General features: G+C 35.0%; 2 protein-coding genes and 1 pseudogene across 2 annotated transcripts; 2 read left to right on the top strand and 1 right to left on the bottom strand.

The window, feature by feature from the left end:
* Window positions 1-769: 769 nt before the first annotated feature.
* Window positions 770-4,835, top strand: LOC109090951 (annotated as a pseudogene).
* A 2,059-nt stretch (window positions 4,836-6,894) lies between these two features.
* LOC109090952 (lysozyme C) lies at window positions 6,895-8,202 on the top strand. The gene is made up of 4 exons (XM_019104788.2): window positions 6,895-7,095; window positions 7,276-7,431; window positions 7,700-7,775; window positions 7,962-8,202. The coding sequence occupies exons 1-4, from the start codon at window positions 6,960-6,962 to the stop codon at window positions 8,029-8,031; spliced, it is 438 nt and encodes a 145-aa protein (XP_018960333.1). The 5' UTR covers window positions 6,895-6,959; the 3' UTR covers window positions 8,032-8,202.
* A 911-nt stretch (window positions 8,203-9,113) lies between these two features.
* Window positions 9,114-15,851, bottom strand: chodl (chondrolectin). Its single transcript, XM_019104771.2, has 7 exons — window positions 15,371-15,851; window positions 12,992-13,337; window positions 12,750-12,907; window positions 12,583-12,633; window positions 12,411-12,497; window positions 11,410-11,506; window positions 9,114-10,230 (listed from the first exon to the last, which is right to left on the bottom strand). Exons 1-7 carry the CDS (start codon window positions 15,444-15,446, stop codon window positions 10,146-10,148), a joined length of 900 nt encoding a protein of 299 aa, XP_018960316.1. The 5' UTR covers window positions 15,447-15,851; the 3' UTR covers window positions 9,114-10,145.
* Between the last annotated feature and the right edge of the window lie 6,050 nt (window positions 15,852-21,901).

Here is a 21,901-nt window from a genome sequence, read left to right as displayed (position 1 = left end):
AAACCCGCGAGCCTGACTGAACAGGGCTGCCGACATTCTCTTTTTACCCCACATTAATGAGCTTTTTTTGGCATCATCATCATCATCATTAACAACAAGCTACACCTTGTTTCTCCACCCTATCTGTGGTTGTGTTGTGCTGATGCATGCACTGCAGACTTACCTTAAGTACACTGTACACTTAGAGTCTAAATATTCTTGATGTATTGATTTTTACAGGTGTAAAGATAAGCACAATAATTCTGAGAAAATGGGTAACTATCTAGTCCAAAAAGTATGTATCAAATTATTTTTTATATATATTTTAAATAATGTATTCATTGTATTAATTATTTATATTTTTATTTATTAATAAAAAAAAAAAATCTTCATTGCTGTATTCCTCATAATTCATTTAGGATAAAAACATCTGCTAAATAAATACATGTAAATAATAGGTTTAAGGACTATTTCATTCAAAATCTCTAATAATAATACAAAATATATTTATAGAAGAATGTCCAAGCTGCTCTTCTGTTATTTCTACAAAATAAAAGTGAAGATCTAATTAAACTTATGAAACATCACATTTTTTTGTGAACTACCCTTTTACGTAAAGTGGTTCTTTTTGCTGTGAATATTGTGTAATGATGTGGTTTTGTAATTTCAGGGCAGTGGAGAGGCCCACAGGCTGTATTTGAAGGCTTTCGGCTGACACTGGGTGCCAGGTTCATTGCTTGTCTACCTAGCTGTTTGTGCCATTAGTTTAGCACAGGATTGTATCCTGAGCATGTTGACAGGTGAAGTCAAAACAGTTCAAGGCCTGGAAGAGACGAGTGGAGAGAGCTCAGAAACTCAAGACTGTCTGCGTAGACACTGCTCTGACTCATGCACGGTTATTGTTAACCTGTAGTTTCATATTTGAGAGTTGTGTTTTTATTAGCATATATATGCTTTTTTACTGCAGCCTACTCTCTGACCTGCACCTGTCTCAGGGCTTCTCGTAAACTACACTCAAAGCTTCTGTCAGATGTTCTTCACATGCCTGTGCATTTCCAAATGACAAACACAACAAGGCTACTGCAAGCATTCACTCAGGTGAGTGTCGTCCTCCAGAGGTGGTGTGGAGCAGAGTTTAGAAACAACTGAACTGAACTGTTTGATTTCCGCAAGTAGCAGGTCATCACTGTTGTGCCTTTGAGGAAGTATATACTATATTATATAACAGACACAAGCAAATATGATGGAAATCCAAGACAGATCTTCTTAATCCCATTTTAACAATACCAAACATGTCGCACTGTGATCTCATGATGGCTTAGGATATGCAGGTGGTGGATGAAGAGCTGCCCAAATATTTGCACAACTGCTTGAGGAGTCTTTTGGACACATTGAGCACCATCACTTTGATCAGCTTCATCATGCCGGCTTTCAGCCTAGCTGTCTGCCCACTCATAATCCTCTTCCTCCATATTCAGGTATAATTTCCCCAGAATATGTGACCTGAAGGTTTGTACATAAGCAAATCACCATCTAACATCAAGAATTATTTACAAATGGTTATTATACAGTTATTAACATTTCTTTTTCTTCTTTCAGTCCCATTTTTCTTTAGCCTGCAGTCAAATCCGACACATTGAGGCAAACCCTGCTGTTTGAGTTACTTCTTTGGAGTGTGTGACACAGTGTGTTGAGTGTTGAAGCTCCACTTTCTGGGTCTGACACACTGCCTCCAAGCCTTCAATCAAAACCTGCTGGTCAATTACAACAAAATCAGCACAGAAAGGTTAAAAAGGTTTTTATTTACATTTTGTTTGTGCTCATAGTCTATGAAAGATTCTGAGTCCACGAGTAGCGAATTAGCTGATTAAAAAAATAATAATAAAACATTATAATTGACAAAAAGCATGAACATTGAATTAAATCAACTAGTTAATCAACAATTATATGATTATTATTATAAATTTAATGATTGATTAACTAATTTCTATGGTCTCACTTCAAAAACATAACTTTCAAGTTACACATTTGTGTATATTTTTTTCTGCCAACTTCCTTTTGGTAATAAATCAGCTGAATTAAAAAAAAGAACAACATTATTGTTACTGGTGTGTGTTTGTGTGTATAGCTTTTGTGACTGTTTTGAAATTTGCCTTTATTATAGGTTGATTTGTGTTGGTTTGTACACAAATGGAAGCAAAAAAGGTTGGTTACTGAAAACAGGATAAGAGATTTAGCCTTGTAAGTGCTCCAGTACAGTACACTAGGGGGCGCCATTCGAGTGTAATACACATCTATGACTAATTATAATATAGCTTTTGCAACTGTTTTTGACTGAGATTTCTTGTATTTTCAAAAGAATAAAAGATGCCATCGCTGGGATTGTGCTGTTCCTGGTCACTCTGATTCTGGAGACTCAATACTTCACAATAAGGTTACATTAGTTAGCATTAACAAACAATGAAAAATACTTCTAAAGCATTTATTAATGAGAGTTAGTGTTGATTCCAACATTTACTAATACATTATTAAAATCAATACTGTAGCTTTACCCACGCTCTGCCAGTAACAAGCATTATCCAATTATTGTATTCACTAATGAGTTATGGTGTCCCATGTGTTACAGGTTCTCGTACTGTTCTCTGGTCCCCTGAGGACTAACCTGGACCCGTTCGCCCAGCATACTTACGCACAGGTGTGGTTGGCACTGAAGGAGCGTGTTCGACTATAGCCTGCTCAGCTGCTGCACCCTGTACAGAGGACCTCCCTCGCTTTCAAGTGTGTGGGAATTAAATCTTTGGATGCTGTGGGCCAATTTTACATGTTTATATAATATTCAAAGTATTACATAGTACCAGAATATAGTTGATCTTCATTCAGTTATACAGATGGATGATGTAGAAAATATATTAGTTTATTGCAGAGATATTCAACTCAAGGTCCAGGCGTTAAACTTTTTTTTTTTTCTTTTTTAAATTTACTTAATCATAACATTAATTTTCTATACAATTTCAAAAATATGCATTATAAATCTCCAAGTTGAGTACCATAAAATGTTGTAAAAGAAAGAAATAATAAAGCCCCAGTATCCAAGAAAGGAACTTTTTCCTGTATAAAGTCGGGTCTGGCCTGGGTCATGTCCTGGTCGATTAGCATATAATATAAATAAAAACATACAAACAAATAAATAAATAATAAATATATTGAATGTTTCATTTTATTTATATCTTATATAAATAAAAATAATAAATCAAAATTAATTAAATATAACATTTAATTAATATGTTAAAAAAACAGGATCACAAATAACTGAAAATAAAAACTGTTAGATTAGACATTCTTATTTGATTATAAAAATCAAGTGCAATTAAGTGAAATTCTCAGACTGGACAAAACAAAAGTAATTGACCTGATTCATTGTTTCCCACAATTTGATATTAAGGCTGCTTATTTTGTTCAAAACATCTGATTCAAGTCCTGGTCAATTAAAAATCAATTAAATAATAAATAATAGTGTATTCAAAAAATTGATTTAATTTTATTTATTATTTATTTTATTTATTATTTTTAAACAAATAAAAATAAATAAAACAAAACTTTTAATACATTCAAAAAACCTATTCACACAGATTACAAGTTTCTCACTTGATTATTAAAAATCTTATTAAAATGTTCTATTAAGTGAATTATGCAGATTGGACAAACTATGTCATTCTTTCCCACAATTTGTTATAAAGCCTGCTTAATTTGCGTGTAGAACAAACTGCAGCGTGAAATGATTCACATTCTGGCTGGAACCAATAATGACTCCAGATCTGGACCGTGGCTCTGGTTTATTGCCTCATGAAACCAATATATTTTTCTCTATGACAACCTTAATGTACTGGCACAACAAACAAGTGGCTGTTATGGGTTAAATATTTCTGTTTTTGTGTTGTGTAAGTTTGGCCAGAGGAGGCTGCTCTGTTTGGCCAGAGCCCTGCTTGCAAGGGTCAGGATCCTGGTTGTGGAAGAGGCCCTTCCTTGTGTGGACCTAGAAACAGAGGACCTGGTCCAACAGTTGACAAACACAGAGTTTAAAGACTGCATTGTACTGTGGCTCACTCAGAACCCGCTCGCTGTCATCCACACTGACAGGTCAGGAACAACAATCCTTTATATAACAAGTGACTCATCCTGTCATTAAATGTCAAGTATGCCAATAAGGTATTTATGGCCTGTTGTTACTCCTTCAGGGTGCTGGTTTTGAATAAGGGACAAGCTGTGAACTTTGACGATCCTTCCACTCTCCTCCAGCAGGGGCCGCTGTTCAGTCAATGAGACTGGACCTGCTCTTTCATCCAGTTATTTTATCATTTACTCATTTTTCGTTGACCAGATATTTAAGATATTCATTTCACAACATACATACATAAGGTTCCCTAAAGCACAGTTTATTCACACATTAATTAATGAAGGTTTTGGTTATATTGAATAAAGAGTTAAATAAATAAGTGACAAGTGGAACACAAACAGATTTTGAAATATTCTACCAAATTGTGGTTGTTTTAAATGTATTTAAATTATTTGCTTTTATTGTTTGTCTATATATTTCTTTTCCTTTTTATATTTTTATAATTTATTTAATTTGATAATATAATTATAATATAGTAATATGTTTATTCATTTATTACAATATTTTTAGCTTTTTGCCACTTAACCCTCTGGCCCTCTTCGGTTAGGAGTCACACTTACCTTCTTTGCGGTCAAAAGTGAACGAAGCCTTGAAATGTAACTTTTTTTTTTTCTTCAGGAAAACCAATGTAATATATTTTTGTTCAATAATATTTTTTGATTATTATTTATGATTTTTAGGGAATTTTATGATACTATGCAATATTTATACAATTTTAATGAGCTATTTTCTCCATTAGAATTAATAATATATTTTTTATCTCTTTATTTACTTACTATTTTTTAATAAATGCAATATTTCACATTAAAATAGAGTGAAAGCATTTAAAATCAATTTTTTGATGTGAGAATTGGGCAATCTAGAGGCATTAAAAAATAAAAACTTGTGTAATGTTGCGTATTAGCACCCTATATAGATATATACAGAGGCTTTTGGATTCCCATTGTGTTTTAAGCCTCATCTCTTAATTTTTTTAGGTTTTGCATTTAGATCTATATCTAGACATTCTAAAAGATTACTTTTTGTCAAGGTTTAGATATTTTTGGTTAGATAAGTATCAGGTTTTACATTATGATTACAGTCAAACATTAAAATCTTTTTAGAAAGGGAACACATAGAAAGCATTTTTGTTACTCAGTATTTGATAATTAAAAAATCTAACAAAATAAGGAATGAAAAGTGATCATTCAAAACACTATACAAACATTTTGTAATCAATTAATATTTTATTCAATGTACTTCAATAAATGTTAATAAATGTCGGTCATTCTTGACCGCAAAGAAGGTAAGTGTGACTATTTTTTTTTGGTCCATGATTTTTTTGTGTGTTCATATTGCTAATGTGACAAAAGTCACCAAGTGTCATCTCATTCCGATGAAGCTACGATTTTTTAAATTTCAAAATATAACATTTTTCGGTCAAAAATGACCGAAGAGGCCCAGAGGGTTAAAACTGAAATATTTGTTTAAGGTCATGCATAAGCACACAAACATACCAGTTTACAATGTTAACTTGAGTTTCACGTTTACCTTAGATATCTGTGCTGTTTAAATAGGGCTGTTTTGACTGAATCATTTTGAGATCAGAGTTGTTCATTTAAGACAAAATGATATTTTTGACACTTTTGATACACTTTTGCTAGCGTGTGCATATGAAAAGTGTAGTTGCAATATGATAAGTAATAAGAAGCAAGCAGCAGGTCTTGCTGTTTGTGGTTATGCACAGTGACCGTTTGAGCTGTTTGTTGACACATTCTCATCTTCTCCATTTCCTTTGCAATTATTATCAGTTAATTGCACATAAGGTTGCATTAAGGAGACGTTCTTTCACAACAGTTTTCCACATTGTAACCTGTCCACATCTTTCCTCATGTCATTTGAGACTGTTTTGATGACAGATAAAAACACTTGTAACTTCTTTCACCAAAAGCATAGTTTGGTCAAAGGTTTTAAATTTGTTTTTTAAGGCATATTATTACAACCTATATGGAAATTGCTGAATAAAAAAATCGAAAAGCAATAAGGATCAATTTCTCGAAATTGAGATTTATACAGGTTATTTTTTTATACATAAATAAGCTTTCATTTGATGTATGGTTTGTTATGATAGGACAATATTTGGCTGAGATACAACTATTTGAATATCTGGAATCTGAGGGTGCAAAAAAATCTAAATACTGAGAAAATTGCCTTTAAAGTTGTCCAAATGAAGTTCTTAGCAATGCATATTACTGATCAAAGATTGGGTTTTGATATATTTACAGTAGGAAATTTACAAAATATCTTCATGGAACATGATCTTTACTTAATATCCTAATGATTTTTGGCATAAAAGAAAAATCAATCATTTTGACCCATACAGTGTTTGTATGGCAATTGCTACAAATATACCCCAGCGACTTAAGGCTGGTTTTGTGGTCCAGGGTCACAAATATATTTCATGTTTTTTTTTTGTTTTGTTTTTTTTAATGTTCTTATATGCTGCTCTTATTAGCTACATTATGACTTGGTTTACACAGTATTACCAATTTCGTCATATGTCCACTGTTGTCTTGATCTAAATCTTTTTCAGTTCCTTTGCACGTAAAAAATATAATTTTTGATTCTAGAAGTAAAAATAGAACAGTCCAAAGTCAGTTATTGCTTCAGCAGCCATATCTGAAGCAACTGAAAAATATATGCTCTTGTGAAAAATTGGTTGCGACACAAACCATTCACTTATAAATAATCCCACTCAACAGCTTCCACTCTCCATCTGAACTCCTCTTCAGACACTGACAGTGATTTTGAGAGTAGCACTGCAGATATGAAGGTGACTATTGCTGTCTTGTGTCTGATGTGGCTGTGCTTGTGTGAGAGCCGCAGACTGAAACGCTGTGATGTTGTCCGTATCTTCAAGCAAGAGGGACTTGATGGCTTTGAGGGATTCTCAGTTGGCAACTGTGGGTACTTTGTTATTTGTATTTTCACTACAAACATGTAATGTTTGACATGCCTGATATATATGTATTAATTAGCTGGATCAATTTAAAAAGTCTTCAGTAAACATGCAATGTATTGTAAAGCTGGTCATAATATTCTTTTACATTTCTTTTTGAATTTGAACTTTTGAATTTCAACAGATGTGTGCACGGCCTACTGGGAAAGCAGGTTTAAGACCCACAGAGTGCGTTCAGCTGATACCGGGAAAGACTATGGAATCTTCCAGATAAACAGTTTTAAATGGTGCGATGACGGCACTCCAGGTGGAAAGAACAAGTGCAAAATACCCTGTTCAGGTACTTTATATGGATTTCATGTGACCAGAAACATATTGAACACTGTTCAAATATACTAGTAGTTAAAAATGGACAAAATTATTTAGATGTTGCTGTCTTTAATTTTGTAAAACAAATTTTTAAAACAAAAAATCTGATCCAAAAATCTATTAATAAAAACTGTATTTATAACTGTCTTAGAATTAAAAAATGAAATAAAAAGAAATGTTACTGTATAAATGTTTGCTTTAAAATGTAAAATTTTTAATAAATGTTTTCCATCTGATAGATTTGCTTAAGGATGACCTGAAAGCTTCAGTTGAATGTGCAAAGCTCATTGTGAAAACCGAAGGACTGAAATCATGGCAAGTATTCATTGCATATATCCTTGGGCACAACTGACAAAGCTTATTTGTCACATTAGCAAAGGTTGCTTGTCCCTTTAAAGATTTGGCCTCAAGCTCTGTCTATCATTGCCTTATATCTAAATGTATCGATCTGACATGCATGTGCATTTTTGACTATGCTAACATTGATCTTTATGTCTGCAGGGATACCTGGGAAAATTACTGTAAGGGGCGTAAGATGTCACGCTGGGTGAAAGGTTGTGAGGAGCACTAATAAGGCCTTGATTGCCTCCAGGAGCTTTAATTAGCTATAATGTCCTTAGATTATGTGCTAATGCATTTAAACTCTTGGTTGATGTGACTTTTAAAAAACTAAAAGACATTGTCATTATTAACATTTGTATGATCTTGAGATGTCAAATAAAACTTCTTCCCAAATTGTTAATTTGTGCTTTGCAGTGCTTTACAGTCTCACTTTTGGCTAAAGCTTATGCAGCAGCAAATTGTGACAGGTAGTTTGTTTGATACTAGATAGCAGGCTTGGGCTTTTATTTAAATTGCTTTTATTAAAAATGGAATAATCTGTAATTGAAAGAATGAGATGCTTGTGTTATGTATCTCTAATAGGCTAAAATCACCCCCCTCTCCAGATGGGAAAGGGTTTGTTTCTTTAATTCTACCCTGTGCCTCCAGAGTAGTGATTACAGTCATATCTATAATTACCAGATCCTGAGTGTGTGACGTGAGTTCTCCTGCTTAAGCAGAGGACTGATTAGTTTAATTGACTCCGTAATCAGCAGTGTGCTTTAAAGTCTATGCTGTCACTAATTGTAGGCCAGGGTAAATCGCATACAAAGTACCACATCTTTTCAGTCTCAATGCAGTCCAGTTCATTTGTCTTATGTCTGGCTCTAACTCTGCCTGCCAGCTGGACCCCCTGAAAGCTTTCTGATCTCGTGTCTATTTAAATTCATGGCCACAACCGTGTTTCTCTTAAACAAATACAAATGGTGTAATTGGCAGAAATGAGCTTTGATGTAAGTGTGTGTAAGGCATTTTTTCTTGTAAAAGAAACTTGCAAAACTGTTTGAGGAGCAGAGATAAGTATGTTAATTCTTTGTATGTGAATACAAGATAATACTATTCATATTCAATATCTGCAAATCACATTAAGAGTTGGTTATCGATAAGAACCTACATAAAGCTTTTTGGTCCGTGATGAATCACAAAACAGATTTTAAAATAAATCCAGTAATTCAAAAGACTCTGAGTTCTTGTTTTTGTTTGTGATTAAGCATTTATGTGGTGCTACAAAGAAATGGGATGATTAGAGCCATAAAAACATACCAAAACATCTTCACAATTAAATATTTTTAATCCATCTGTACACGTCTAATTCCTGTCTCAAAAATATAAAAAAGTATTAACAGCACATTTTAAATCCAAACACACAATATTACCCACCCTCACAGAAACACATCTTCCTGTACAACCAGACGTCTAACTGACTAATTTCGGTATCTGATACAATATGATGCAAACCAGTTTAATACTTTTTAGCATTGATATTTTCTATATGCAGTACTGTAAAATGAGATGATAAAATATTCACATGCAAAAAACTGCATATGTAACAGTGGCAGCAGCTTCGCAGTCACATCATACAAAAACAAATATGTACATTTTTTACGAATTCATCTTTTTTCTTTATGACAACATCCTCATAACAGTCACTATATTAGCCAATGATTGTGTTCATTTAAAGAACAATCGCATATGTTTAAAAAGAAATCCTATGCTGTTAAATAATCAATTGTGAACCATCATTGGCAATGCATGAGAAATGTTTGAGATTAAATAGGCCTCTCATTTATTGAATGAGACATAAATTACTCTAATTCTCCAAAAACCTTTTGAGGCCATCTTTTTATGCTCTTTTAGTGTTTAATTTCTTTACTGTGTCACTAGATTTAGTTTGTGTGACCCTATTCGCTGTCAGAAGGAACTCTTAATTCCTCTTTTTATGTGGTTCCCACTTGTATTTGCTTTAATTACAGTAATTTAATTGCTCACTTTGTTTGGTGCCAATTAGGACTCACCCTCCCTAAGCAGCCCTCAGTACCTTCAGGTCAGACTTTCTGACAAGAAACATGAAATGGAGACGAGGGTCATGCGAGTGAACGGAAAACTCACAGACTTTAGCAATTTGTGAGAGCACAACATATGTACAGAAATGCGTGTGTGTAACTGCTCTGCCGGTGCTGCACATTTTAGCTAGTATTAATAAATCACACACTAAACTAAACACCGGGCTAACATGTTGCTGATCAAGCAACATAGATGACAAAGCCAGAAAAAGGGAGCTGTTTGAATCGTACAGATGATTCTTTAAACCTCCATGCCACTTTCTATCTTTGGCGTCTTGGAGATCCAGAGAGTTGATTGATTAACATTCGTTTTGGTCCGTGGTTTACTGTTAAAAAAATTAAAATGTATTAATAATTTAATAAATATAATTATTCATTAATTTTAATTAATTAATAATAATAAAAAAAACTAATACAGTTTTGGAATGATATGATTCTGAGTTGATGACAAATTTTTTTTTTTTATGAAAATATACAGCCTAATATGCACCCTCTATGGGTAGATGTGTTATACCGTTATATTATAGTCTCTTGACATTTATTGCTTGTGTGGGCATTGTGAAACAGGCCAATTTCCCCACATGAATCTCCATGTCACCTTTGTCATTTACATAATTTGTTGTTGAGTTTAACTGGGAAGGTTTTATAGCACAATGCATGGAAGACAGGACATTTAAAGGTATACACAATAAGCAGACCGAAGCTAAGCAGCTGTTACGAGACTCCTCCTGATCTTATGATAATATTTGATCATGAGAACCAGTAGCAAACATCATAAAACAGAGAAGCATCATCTGTTAAGGACTTAAGACGTTTTTCCAAAAGCTTTGAACTCGCTCCAGGAAGCCTTTTACCGAATAGAGCGCACTCAGTCATTGCCAGTGAATAAAGTATTGTCTCAGGATCCCCTCATCTGCCACAGTGATTGGAAATATGTTAAAAAGACATCATTCTGTGGGAGCATCAGCCGTATAAACATAATAAATTACACAAATAAGCCACTATATAATGTTTTGCCAAGCACGGGCCGAGATTAACTGTGTTTCGTGATCTATGTTGAGGGGTGGGAATGGAGGATGGGAACAGCTTGCTTCAGCAATTCCCTGCAAATCGGGATATTGATGGTAACAGAAGTCAAGTTGGACTCTGTCTCCAATGCAGTGTGATGTAATGTGGCAGGCAAACTCCTCCCCTCCACAAAAATGCTAAATGCACACTAAGTGTGTTGATGGTGATTAGTATGGGCTAAGCTGTTTTGCCGGGCACAGTTATAAACAGCTGAATCTAATTAATCACAGTAAAACCTCTGGGTTAGCGAGAAAAACAGAGGATGGTGTCAGATCTCGGCTAGTGAGCTGAAATCCTGATTAATCAAGACGCAAAGGCTGTTAGTGAGACACTGACTTCCTGATGTGACGCAGTATTTGGATGATACTGTGCATAATAGGACAGCACATTAGCATTAGTCTGACAGCGTTTACAGTGATTTGATCCTAATGGCTCACCTCTTGCTCAACATCTGGAAACAGCACGTTCCTGAAGCCACCAGGATCAGCAAGAGGAGAGGGATGGTAGGGATAATCACGTAGATTAGCAGCATACCTGGAAAAGAAAAAAAAAACACACACTTTGACTTCCAATCACATACAGGCATTTATTTTGAGTTGAATTCTGGGTTCAAAACAAGTGAAACTCAACTGACAGCATTTGTGGTTTAATGTTGACAACTGCAAAAATACTATTTTCACTCATCTCTTTTTTTTCTGAAAAATACCCCCAAAAAATCGGCAATAGAAGTGAATGGGGCATTTTTTTAGAAGATTTAAAAACAGAAAATATGATTCTTATACTTTTATAAAAGTACTTGCAAAAAGTTATTTAAACATTTTGAAATTGTAATTTTTTGTTTTGTTTTTGAAAGTCTCTCATGCTAACCATGGTAGTGTTTACTTGATCAAAAATCCAGTAAAAACAGTAACATTATGAAATATTATTACAATCTAACTATTTCGTATTTTGATATAGTTTAAAAATGTAAATAAAAAATACAAATATTAATTCTTTAAAAAAATCTTACTGATGCCAAACTTTTGAACAGTTCTGTACATTAAATATTAAGTTTAAACTTAGTATTTGTTGTTATATATAATTAATTATTTGTACAGTTATTTTAGGGTTTAGTGTTTAAGCCATTCTGTTGTCATGGCAACGAATGTTTAAAACTAGATGCAACTTTAGAAGAGGCTAATAAGCGTTTTTGTAACACTAAAATCTAACATCTAACTTACATATAGTTTAAGCTTTCTATTGATAAAAGTGAGAATTTTAACATTTACAGATTGGGCTCGTTCACTTCCATTTTACAGTAACCCAGATTGTTGCTTTTTTTAAGAGTAAAGGGAGAACAAGTCAAAATTAATTTTTGTGGTAATCAACATTATGGCACAATGCTGCTGATTGAGCTTAACTCTAAACATTCCTTTAAGAATTTAAAATCTACTGTTACTTGAGTGCCCTGGCATAATAAGTCGGGGGTTCTCATCCTGGTCGACAGGAGATGTTCTCCTCTCCTCTTGTTCTTCTGAGGAAAGATCTGAAGGGCACATTAACAGATTAGTGTCAACACATCTGTAACTCTTTAAGTCAAATGATGACAGATTTGACACCTGGCTGCTTACCAACATCAGGCCCTTCAGGCGTGTCGCTCTGCACTTTTACCAGGTAGCTTTCTGCTCAGAGCAACATAACAAACATAAGAAACATTGTAAGCTAAACCACTTTAGTAGGGTGAATTCAGGTTAATCAAGTCTCTTTTGACTCAAAAAGTTCAGTGCAAATCACCTACCTGGTTCATACTTGCAGATGAAATTATGCTTCATATTGCACCTGTCATCGTTCCACTGGTAAAGATACAGCCCACCAGGCCCAGCGAGAGCTGTAGGCTGGTGATACATGACCACGCAAGCTTCTCCTCCACAGGATGGTTCATCAGCATACCAGTTTCTGTAGAACAGAAGTGCTAGTTTTTAATTCATAACCTGATGTAAATCTCTGTTTTGAACAGGCCCCAGATCAATCCCACCTCACCTAAACTGTGAGACACTTCCATCTGTCCACCTGTAAAGGTTGGGACACGAGGCAAAGCTGCCCGGTTCCTGTGCTGTCTCGTCCTCCACACGTGTCAACCCGATCCAGAAGTCTCCGTCTGTGATGCCCAACCCGCTGGAAGCACCGTTGGAAGTGGAGATGCTGAGTTCCCGCAGAAGATGTTCGATGTGCTTCTGCTCTGCTGTGTTCTCAATGCTCAGCAACGAACCGCCGTCCATTTCACACAAATCCTGAGCCTCCCAGAATGCAACACGACTCGAAACGTCCCTGAAGTAAGCGATCTTATAGCACGGCTCCTCAGGATTGCCCTGACACACTGTCTGACCTGAAGTCACAAAGTTAATACTGTATTTTAAGCAATTTCTTGTATAGATTTGGATGTTTAAAGCATGCTCAGTTAAAATGATTAAAAAGTCTTGCAAGCTAAGAGGGGAAAATGTATGGATTTTTATTAAATCATAAACAAAGCACTTCTATTATATAGAACACTTAAGAGACACTGATAGGCCCAATGAAGGGAACTGTGATTAATACACAGACTGTTAAAAGTCTAATAATAACATTAGCTCTCTGCCTGGGAGGTACTTTAAATAATTGCTTGGTCCAGATCTGCTATATCATCAGTTTGAGTCCAGTAATGGGCCGAGTTTAACTGAGGGAAAAGTGGACTCAGCATTTTCTCAACCAGCTTCCTTAGCTTTCTTCCTCAATTCCTGTCTGTGTGACACAGTTTTACTCCTTCCAGCATGGAATGTTCTGGCAGTTCCGTTCTCTAAAACTCCCACTTTCTTGTCACCTTTGTTAAAAACCCAATCTCATCACAAAGAACTGCTCAACTGATTTTAATTTCCTTTGGCGCATCCTCTTAGTTTACAAGTGTATGACAAACCTATTTTTATCTCCAACCATCTCTCTCTTTTTTCATCCTTTCATAATCATTTTCTTTTTTATCCCATCAGTTATTAAGAGAGAAACATTTTCAATAAAGCTGGAAAATGATCTTCAGGATTAATCATCTTTGGGGAAGTGAAAACTATGAAGTGATCTGCCAGATTTTATATTACACTTATACTGTTTTTTAAGAGATAATTTAATTATAAAATAAAGTAGTAGAGGTGAATAAGAAGAGTACTTAAAAGCATTATGAAAAATTATGGAATTTTGAATTTTGTTACAGCCTCTAAGTTTATTTCACATCTAACTGTTATTATTTATGATTGCCACACAGAAAATCAGTTTGAGCTGGTTTGAAACAACCTGAGGTCGATTAAATTATATTTTTGGCTGAACTGTCCCTTTAAACTTAAATATATTTTAATATATTTATAATATTTTGATACATACACTACCGGTCAAAAGTTTGGGATCAGAAAGACTTGTAATGTTTTTAAAGAAGTCTCTTATGCTCATCAAGGCTGCATTTATTTGATCAAAATACAGATCAAATAAAAAAACAAAATGTTATTACAATATAAAATAATGGTTTATATTTTAATATCCTTTAAAATATAATTTATTTCTGTGATGTAAAGCTTAATTTCCATCAGCCATTACTCCAGTATAAAATGTCACATGATCCTTAAGAAATCATTCTAATATGCTGATTTATTATTAGAATTATCAATGCTGGCAACAGTTGTGCTGTCAAATATTTTTTGGAAACTGCGATACTTTTTTCAGGATTCTTGAATAAAAAGTTCAAAAGAACAGCATTTATTCAAAATATAAATCTTTTCTAACAATATGAATCTTTCCTATCACTTTATTATCAATTTAACACATACTTGCTGAATAAAAGTTTTAATTTCTTTAAAAAAAAAGAAGAAAGAATATAAATTTACTGACCCCAAATTTTTGAACTGTAGTGAATATTGTAAAAAAAGATTTCGATTTTAAATAGATGCTCTTCTTTTTAACTTTTTATTCATCAAAGAATCCTGAAAAAAGGTATCACAGGTTCCAAAAAAATATTAAGCAGCACATCAGTTTCCAGCACTGATAATAAATCAGCATATAAGAATGATTTCTGAAGAATCATGTGACACTAAGGACTGGAGTAATGATGCTGAAAATTCAGCTTTGCATCACAGGAATAAATTAGATTTTAACAGATAAAGTATTCACATAGAAAACAGTTATTTTACATCACAATAATATTTCGCAATATTACTTTTTTCCCCTGTATTTTTGATCAAATAAATGCAGCCTTGATGAGCACAAGAAACTCCTGTAAGACAAAAACAAAAAACATTAAAAATCGTTCTGATCCCAAACTTTTGACCGGTAGTGTATATCCTCACTGACTTAAAGAAATAAGGTGAAAGAAAATACCTTCATACAAAATAAATTGAAACTTACCACTCACAACTCTCGCGCCATGGCTGCACGAGACCAGGACAGTCAAAGCACAAAGGATTCCGACTGCCGCGCGCATCCTCGCGTGTTTCACTCGAGTAGATAATGGAGTGAACTTCAAACAGACTTGTTCCAGTCAGGGGGCTTTTTTAACGTTTATTCAAAGAGTCTCTTCTTCATAGTGTTCAAAGACATGATTTCCACCAGCTGTTCTGGAGAGAGAGAGTGACACCCGCCTCCACTCGCGAGTGCGCGGCTGCTCCACTTAAGTGATGCTTCCCGCGCGTGGCTGGCTGGGCTGTACTGCAGGTAATCGAGCAGGGCGCAGATGTTCATCACCTCCTTTATTAGGTGCAACACACGTCTCAGGCTCGACCCGTGTTCTCCAGTTATAAGGTGGATGACGGAGCAGATCACAAACACAGTTTTAGTGTATAAAATTATTTAAGCGTGATTGGGTCAATGGCTGAGGCGAAAACACCCTTGAATTATATGCATCCAATTTAGAGAAACAAAAAGACGCAGCCGAATTATTATATGTTTCGGTTCATAAAGGTGGAAACGAAATTGATAATATGCAGACTTGGAGATTGTATGTCAGATTTATTTATCAATATAATACAATCATGCTGCAGTTTAAGCAGATGACTTTGTGTCAGTTTCATTTATGACCCATGGTATAGGCAACCATTTAGGCATTTTAGACAAGTGTCATTTTTATTTTAAAATCATTTTAATTATTATTATTATTCTTTTTCTGTTTATACAGTAGGTTCAACAAGCCGTATTTAACTAAAAACCTTCCAGGTACCCTGGGACCTCGGTTGTCTCAAGTGATCCTGATGATCCTGTTTGATCTAATTCTTGAGGACTGGAAGTTCAACCACTTTCATAACAATACCACATTTATGTCAAGTGAAGGTAATTACATTTTTATGTAAAGGATTATGCAAATTCAACAGATCACTAGATGGTCTTTGCATTGAGTCTTGATGACCCTGTTGGGGGTTATTTTGCAATATTGACTTAAATGTTGATTTGAAATTATTTTAATATGTGAAAATAATAAGGCCGCAAGAGTTGACTTAGAACTATTGTAAAAATACAGTTTAGAAATAATTATACAACAAATATTTGACCAGAGAATTCTTCAGCTGAACAGTCAGAATCGAGGATTCCAGTTTATTTTTACTATAAAATAATATAATTACCTATTTAGAAACAAAACAAAGTTAATAAGGATTTACAGCAAAATCATGTGAATACATAAACAGATGCATCCTGTTTCCTTTCAGACCTCCCATTAACAAAATCATCTCTTCTCAGCTGACACCCCTTCATTTCAGTAATTCATCTCTCTCTACTTTTAAAAAGTTGTTTTCCTCATAGAGGATCCATGAGCTGAATATCCAAGGGAGGTTTTCATATTGTCCTCAAACACGTTTCTCTGTATGATAACTAATTATGTTGTCAAAATGAGACGTCAGCTCTGTGCATGGATTGATCCGTTCATCCTGCGGCGCGGAGCCTTGCCGATCCGAAGGCTGTTAACTGAGCTGTAATATGCATCAACGCAAAATGCTATTACTTAATTTGCTGTTCCCTATCGATTACTTATTCCCACTGAAAATGCCATTCTGTTCTTTGATTGTTCAATAACCACACCAAGATATTCTGTGGCACATTATCAATAAAAAGGCAGTGTGTTATTACTAGGACCCTTTTCAGCGGAAGGTATTAAGGAGATCTGGCAGGAAGCACCAGCAGCAGAGAAGAGAAAAGAAATGTCAGGCAATCACAAAAAAAAGAGGAAGCTGAGTGCACTACCGGCCAGCTTGCAGAAAGAACGTCTTAACTGGGCCAGAGGAATGGGGTAGTGCTGATTTTGCAAGCCAGGACAATGGGCCCAGTCTGCAAGCTCTGCCAGAACATCACGTAACTCTCTGCTCTCATCATCTGCTTCTCACTGTTTCTCCCACTCTCTAGTTTGTCTTCTTTTCAGATCAGGCATCAAAGTCACACTGAGTTCATTCTATCAGCGCGCTTAATTGCCCTGAAGTATTCAGCGGCATCAGGTTTAGGTCTTGCATGGTTCACATTAAAGGAATGAACTGTGCTTTCCAGCCAAAGGAGGTGGATCCAAAGGGATCTAATGTTATTGCTTTGTGTCAACAGATGCTGCGACCCTTTTTAAGAGATTGGCTTTAAATGTATTCACATTTTTTGTGACACTTTTACCATTCTGAGACCCCAGCCTGAGACACTGATTCATTTTTAAGAAGTTGGTGAGTTGGAACTCTAATGGAAATCTGACTAGCAGCTGAATGTTTCAACAGAACACTTATACTGTTCATTTGTGCCACCTTAGATGACCTGACCTATGAACTTTGACCCCATGAACATATTTCCTCATTAGCATGTACTCTTATTGTCAAGAATACCAGCTATTTTAAATGATGTGTCAATGGGTTGTTAAGTCTCAGAGCATATTTGTTTCCACTGAGCATTATTGTTCCTAAAAATAAGCTTGATTTTAATTGAATTAATAATCCTATGAGTGGATTATTTCTGAGGAATCATAAAATGTAGATTGCTTTAGTGTCTTAAAAAAGAAAAATCCATTGATAGCTGGTATTGACTTATTTCATCATCTTTCCTTCTAGGTTCTTTCAAATGGAGGTCTCTAAAGAGGAAGAGGCAAAACTTAAGCTGTGAAAAATGACAGGGTGAAAGAGACCTCCCCGTCATGGCTAACCCCACCACAGATGTATGATGAGCCCCTCAACCCTTCTGGGTAAATGAGAACAAGCTCTTTGCTGATTGGATTAAAGCCTACGGTTTGGTGATGTGAGATTAAGGGAACATTAAAGAGAGGGAGTGCCTGAGATCCATTTAAGAGTCTCTGTGTTCAAATCTATACGCATATACTTTCGTCTCCAATAACTCGTATATCCAAACCAATTGATAATTGACCCGTATCATCTTTTGCCATAATTCACTTCTGGGATATTGTAAGTGTTAGTTTGGCTTGGCTTGCATACGCATTAGTGCTCTATTATGAAAGTTTCACATGGGTTGATTGGGATTGATCAGTGGTCCATACTGCTGCATAAGCCAAATAATGGCTGTCTCCTAGGGAGAGTCTGGTTGGCCGAGTCACAATAGATGTAAATGCAATTGATTGACTGTAAGAGTCTAAGTGATTTGGCCCTGTAAATCGGGCAAGCCGAGTGATGGCTGCGTTGGAGAGGATTCTCTCACATACGTCACAAGAAATTTCTTCTGTTCTTTCATCTTCTAGTTGTGTTTGTGTGCAAATTGAGGAAAGAACCTGAGTTGGAAGGGCTTGAGGAAAGTGTAAGTGTGGTAAAATCAGCCAGGAAAAAGTACTTCTTTAACAAGCAAATCTATTTACAACCCCTCTGAGACCCGAATGGACCGGACTGCATCTCATTCTGCTCTCCTTCATCACTTAGAGAGGTCATTGACTTCCCCAACAGCCTCCCTGTCCCAAAAGGCATTGGCTCCGTGGGCTGCCATCAGCTGGTGACTGGATGCTCATACCAGAATTAATGTAATCAGTAATTACTGGATGAGCCGGAAGGACAGCATGTCTGAAGTCTAACACATGAAAACATGCAAATAAAAATTAGCAGTGTATGTTAAAATGTTCATACAAGACCATTCAAAAGTTTAGGGTATTTTTTTTAGATTATTTTTGAAAGAAATCTATGCTCACCAAGGCCACATTTATTTGATAAAAATACAGTTAAACAGTAATATTAATAGAAATAATGTTCTATTTTAATATATTTTCCATTTTCATTTTTACCTGTGATGGCAAAGCTGCATTTTCAACAGCCATTACTCCAGTCTTCAGTGTCACATGATCTTTCAAAATCATTAGAATATGCTGATTTGGTGCTCAAGAGACATTTCGTGTTTTTATGTTGAAAACAGTTACGCTTAATATATTTGTGGAAGCTCTGATACAATTTTTCAAGATTCTTCATTGAATAGAGAGTCCAAAATAATAGCATATATTTGAAATAGAAATCTTTTGTAACATTATAAATGTCTTTGATGTCAATTTTAATAAATTTAATGTGTCCATGCTGAATTTATTGTTTAAATAAATCTTACCTACCCAAAAATTTTGAATGGTAATGTATGTCCTTTTAAAATCATTTATCTTCCTAATTTTTAATATGTTTTCAGACACAGGAAAACAAACTAAGGTAAAACTGCTGTTAAGAGAGGCTGTTGATGTCTACTGTTTTCCCTATTTATCCCTCTGTTTTTTTCTTAATTTAACCATGAAAGATTTGGGAAAAAAAATTTAAGACCTACAGTATGGTAGCAGGGGCAAATGACTTCTGTTAGGACCAAGAACAGGGGTGTATTTTCCCCTTAATTGCTCTATTTCCACAAATGGACTCTTATTGATTCTAAGAATGCATCCCCTCAAAACAGATAATCTGTTACTGCCATTTGCCTCCTCTAGTCACCACTTAAGTATAATTACCCAGAAGTCAATACGGCTGCCAGGCTGCTGCCACAGTTAACCTCTGAGTCACCAGTCACAAGCATCCTGCTCAAATGTTCTCTCGGCTTTGCAGAATGACAAGGTTCTGGGTTTTTAATTAAACGACTGTCTTGTCAATTAATAAAGAGGTTCTTGGTGCTCAATGAGCTCAAGGCATCTTAAAGACAACTGCATTAACTACAGCTAGTTGCAGTTTTGCTGTATATAAGGCAACTTTAATTACTGTAGTATCTAATTTATACTCTTTATGGACCATGTCATTAATTAGTCATGGCAATATCTGGCAAAATAAATCTTATTCTGAAGCATGTTTTAATGTGATACTCCCATATAGTTAATTTAAACTGCATGCCAATGAGTTTTGCATTAAATGAATAGTTCAACCAAAAATAAAATTAATTCACCCTCAGGCCATCCAAGATGTAGATGATGGGATAGATTTGGAGATATTTAGCATTACATCACTTGCTCACCAGTGGATCCTCTGCAGTGAATGGGTGCCGTCAGAATGAGAGTTTAAACAACTGATGAAAACATCACAATAATCCACAAGTAATCCATGAAATGAAAAGTTGCATGTTATAAGAAACAAATTCATTAAGATGTTTTAATTTTAAACCACTGCTTGTGGCCAGTCCATAATTCATAATAAAGTTTCAGCCGTTAAAAAAAATTCCATCACCTCTTTTCGCTTGCATGCTCTTGTTATCGTTGCTTAATCTGTGTGTGTTTTTCTCCCAATTCAGACGAAACGACTTTTTCAATGGACAACACAATATTATGAATAGAGGACTCATTTCTTAAAAAAGTGCAGTTTTACTTCTCAAAATATGGACTGATGGACTGAGGGTGAGTAAATGTTCAACAAATTCTAATTTTTGGGTGAACTATCCCTTTAATACAGTTTAAGAATATTTATCTGGCGCTATGATGAAGTTTTATATAAGTTATGCCACAACCATCCTAACTCTCTGGTTAAGTAATATAGCTCCTCTTCTACCACCTCTAATAATAGTATTGTTTTAAAATATACAGTATTGTGTGAACCCATTTTGTTAAGCACTGACTTATTACCTGGAGCAAAATGTGTTCTATTCTATATACTGAGGTCTTTCTGATTTGCTGATTATATTTAGTGATTACTATTTTAGGAACATATAAACCCTTGATTATGCTAACCACCACAATACATACTCTGAATACACTGCCATATTGCAGCCAGCATTAAAAAAAAATCAGTTTACTGTTTTGAATTGGCCTTGTCATAATCTCTCCAGGAGATGCATTTTCCAGCACTGGCGGTTGATTTACACAGCAGATGACCAGCCATCCATGAAATATGTAACTCCCTCCAACTAAAGGACTACTACAACAAGCACCATGATCAAACTGAGCTTGTGCCAAAAACCTGAGAGACATTAGGCTAAAGATGAATTTATCATACAAGGTATGCTCTTTTGCGCTGTATTGGTTTCTGTTTTAATCAACAGAGTTAATTAAAACTGTTTAGATTTTATTACAGAATTAAATTACATTGCTATAATGGATCGAGATGAGCATCACTCCATGACAAGATTTATAATTGTGGTGGCTGATTATTTTGCCTTTGTCTGGAAACAAACATCACCTTCAAATGTTATGAAGGCTATGTGTATCTGCATAGCACACCCTTTAGCAATGCAACTCTACAACTACGCTTTTGCCTCAAGCCAGTGGGGCTAATGAGTCTAATTGGAGACCTCTAGTATTTCTATATAAAATAATTAGAAATCCTGCTCTGGGCCTATTAATCTTTGCCGAATAAGCAGAATGCCTGACCAGCAATCCATCCCTCTTGATTACTGACAAGAAAAAAAACTTAATTAGGATTGATTTTGCCTCAGTTCCACTTTGATAGAGTGATTAAGGGAAATGTAAAATTATTTTGTTGTTTTACTGCAATTTTCAGTCTTATTGAGGCTGAGAGTATAGTTCAGGAGAATTTTTGT

This window comes from Cyprinus carpio, chromosome A24 (genome assembly GCF_018340385.1).
Source record: "Cyprinus carpio isolate SPL01 chromosome A24, ASM1834038v1, whole genome shotgun sequence".
Lineage (NCBI taxonomy): Eukaryota > Metazoa > Chordata > Actinopteri > Cypriniformes > Cyprinidae > Cyprinus > Cyprinus carpio.
This window is presented reverse-complemented; position numbering and strand designations above follow the sequence as displayed.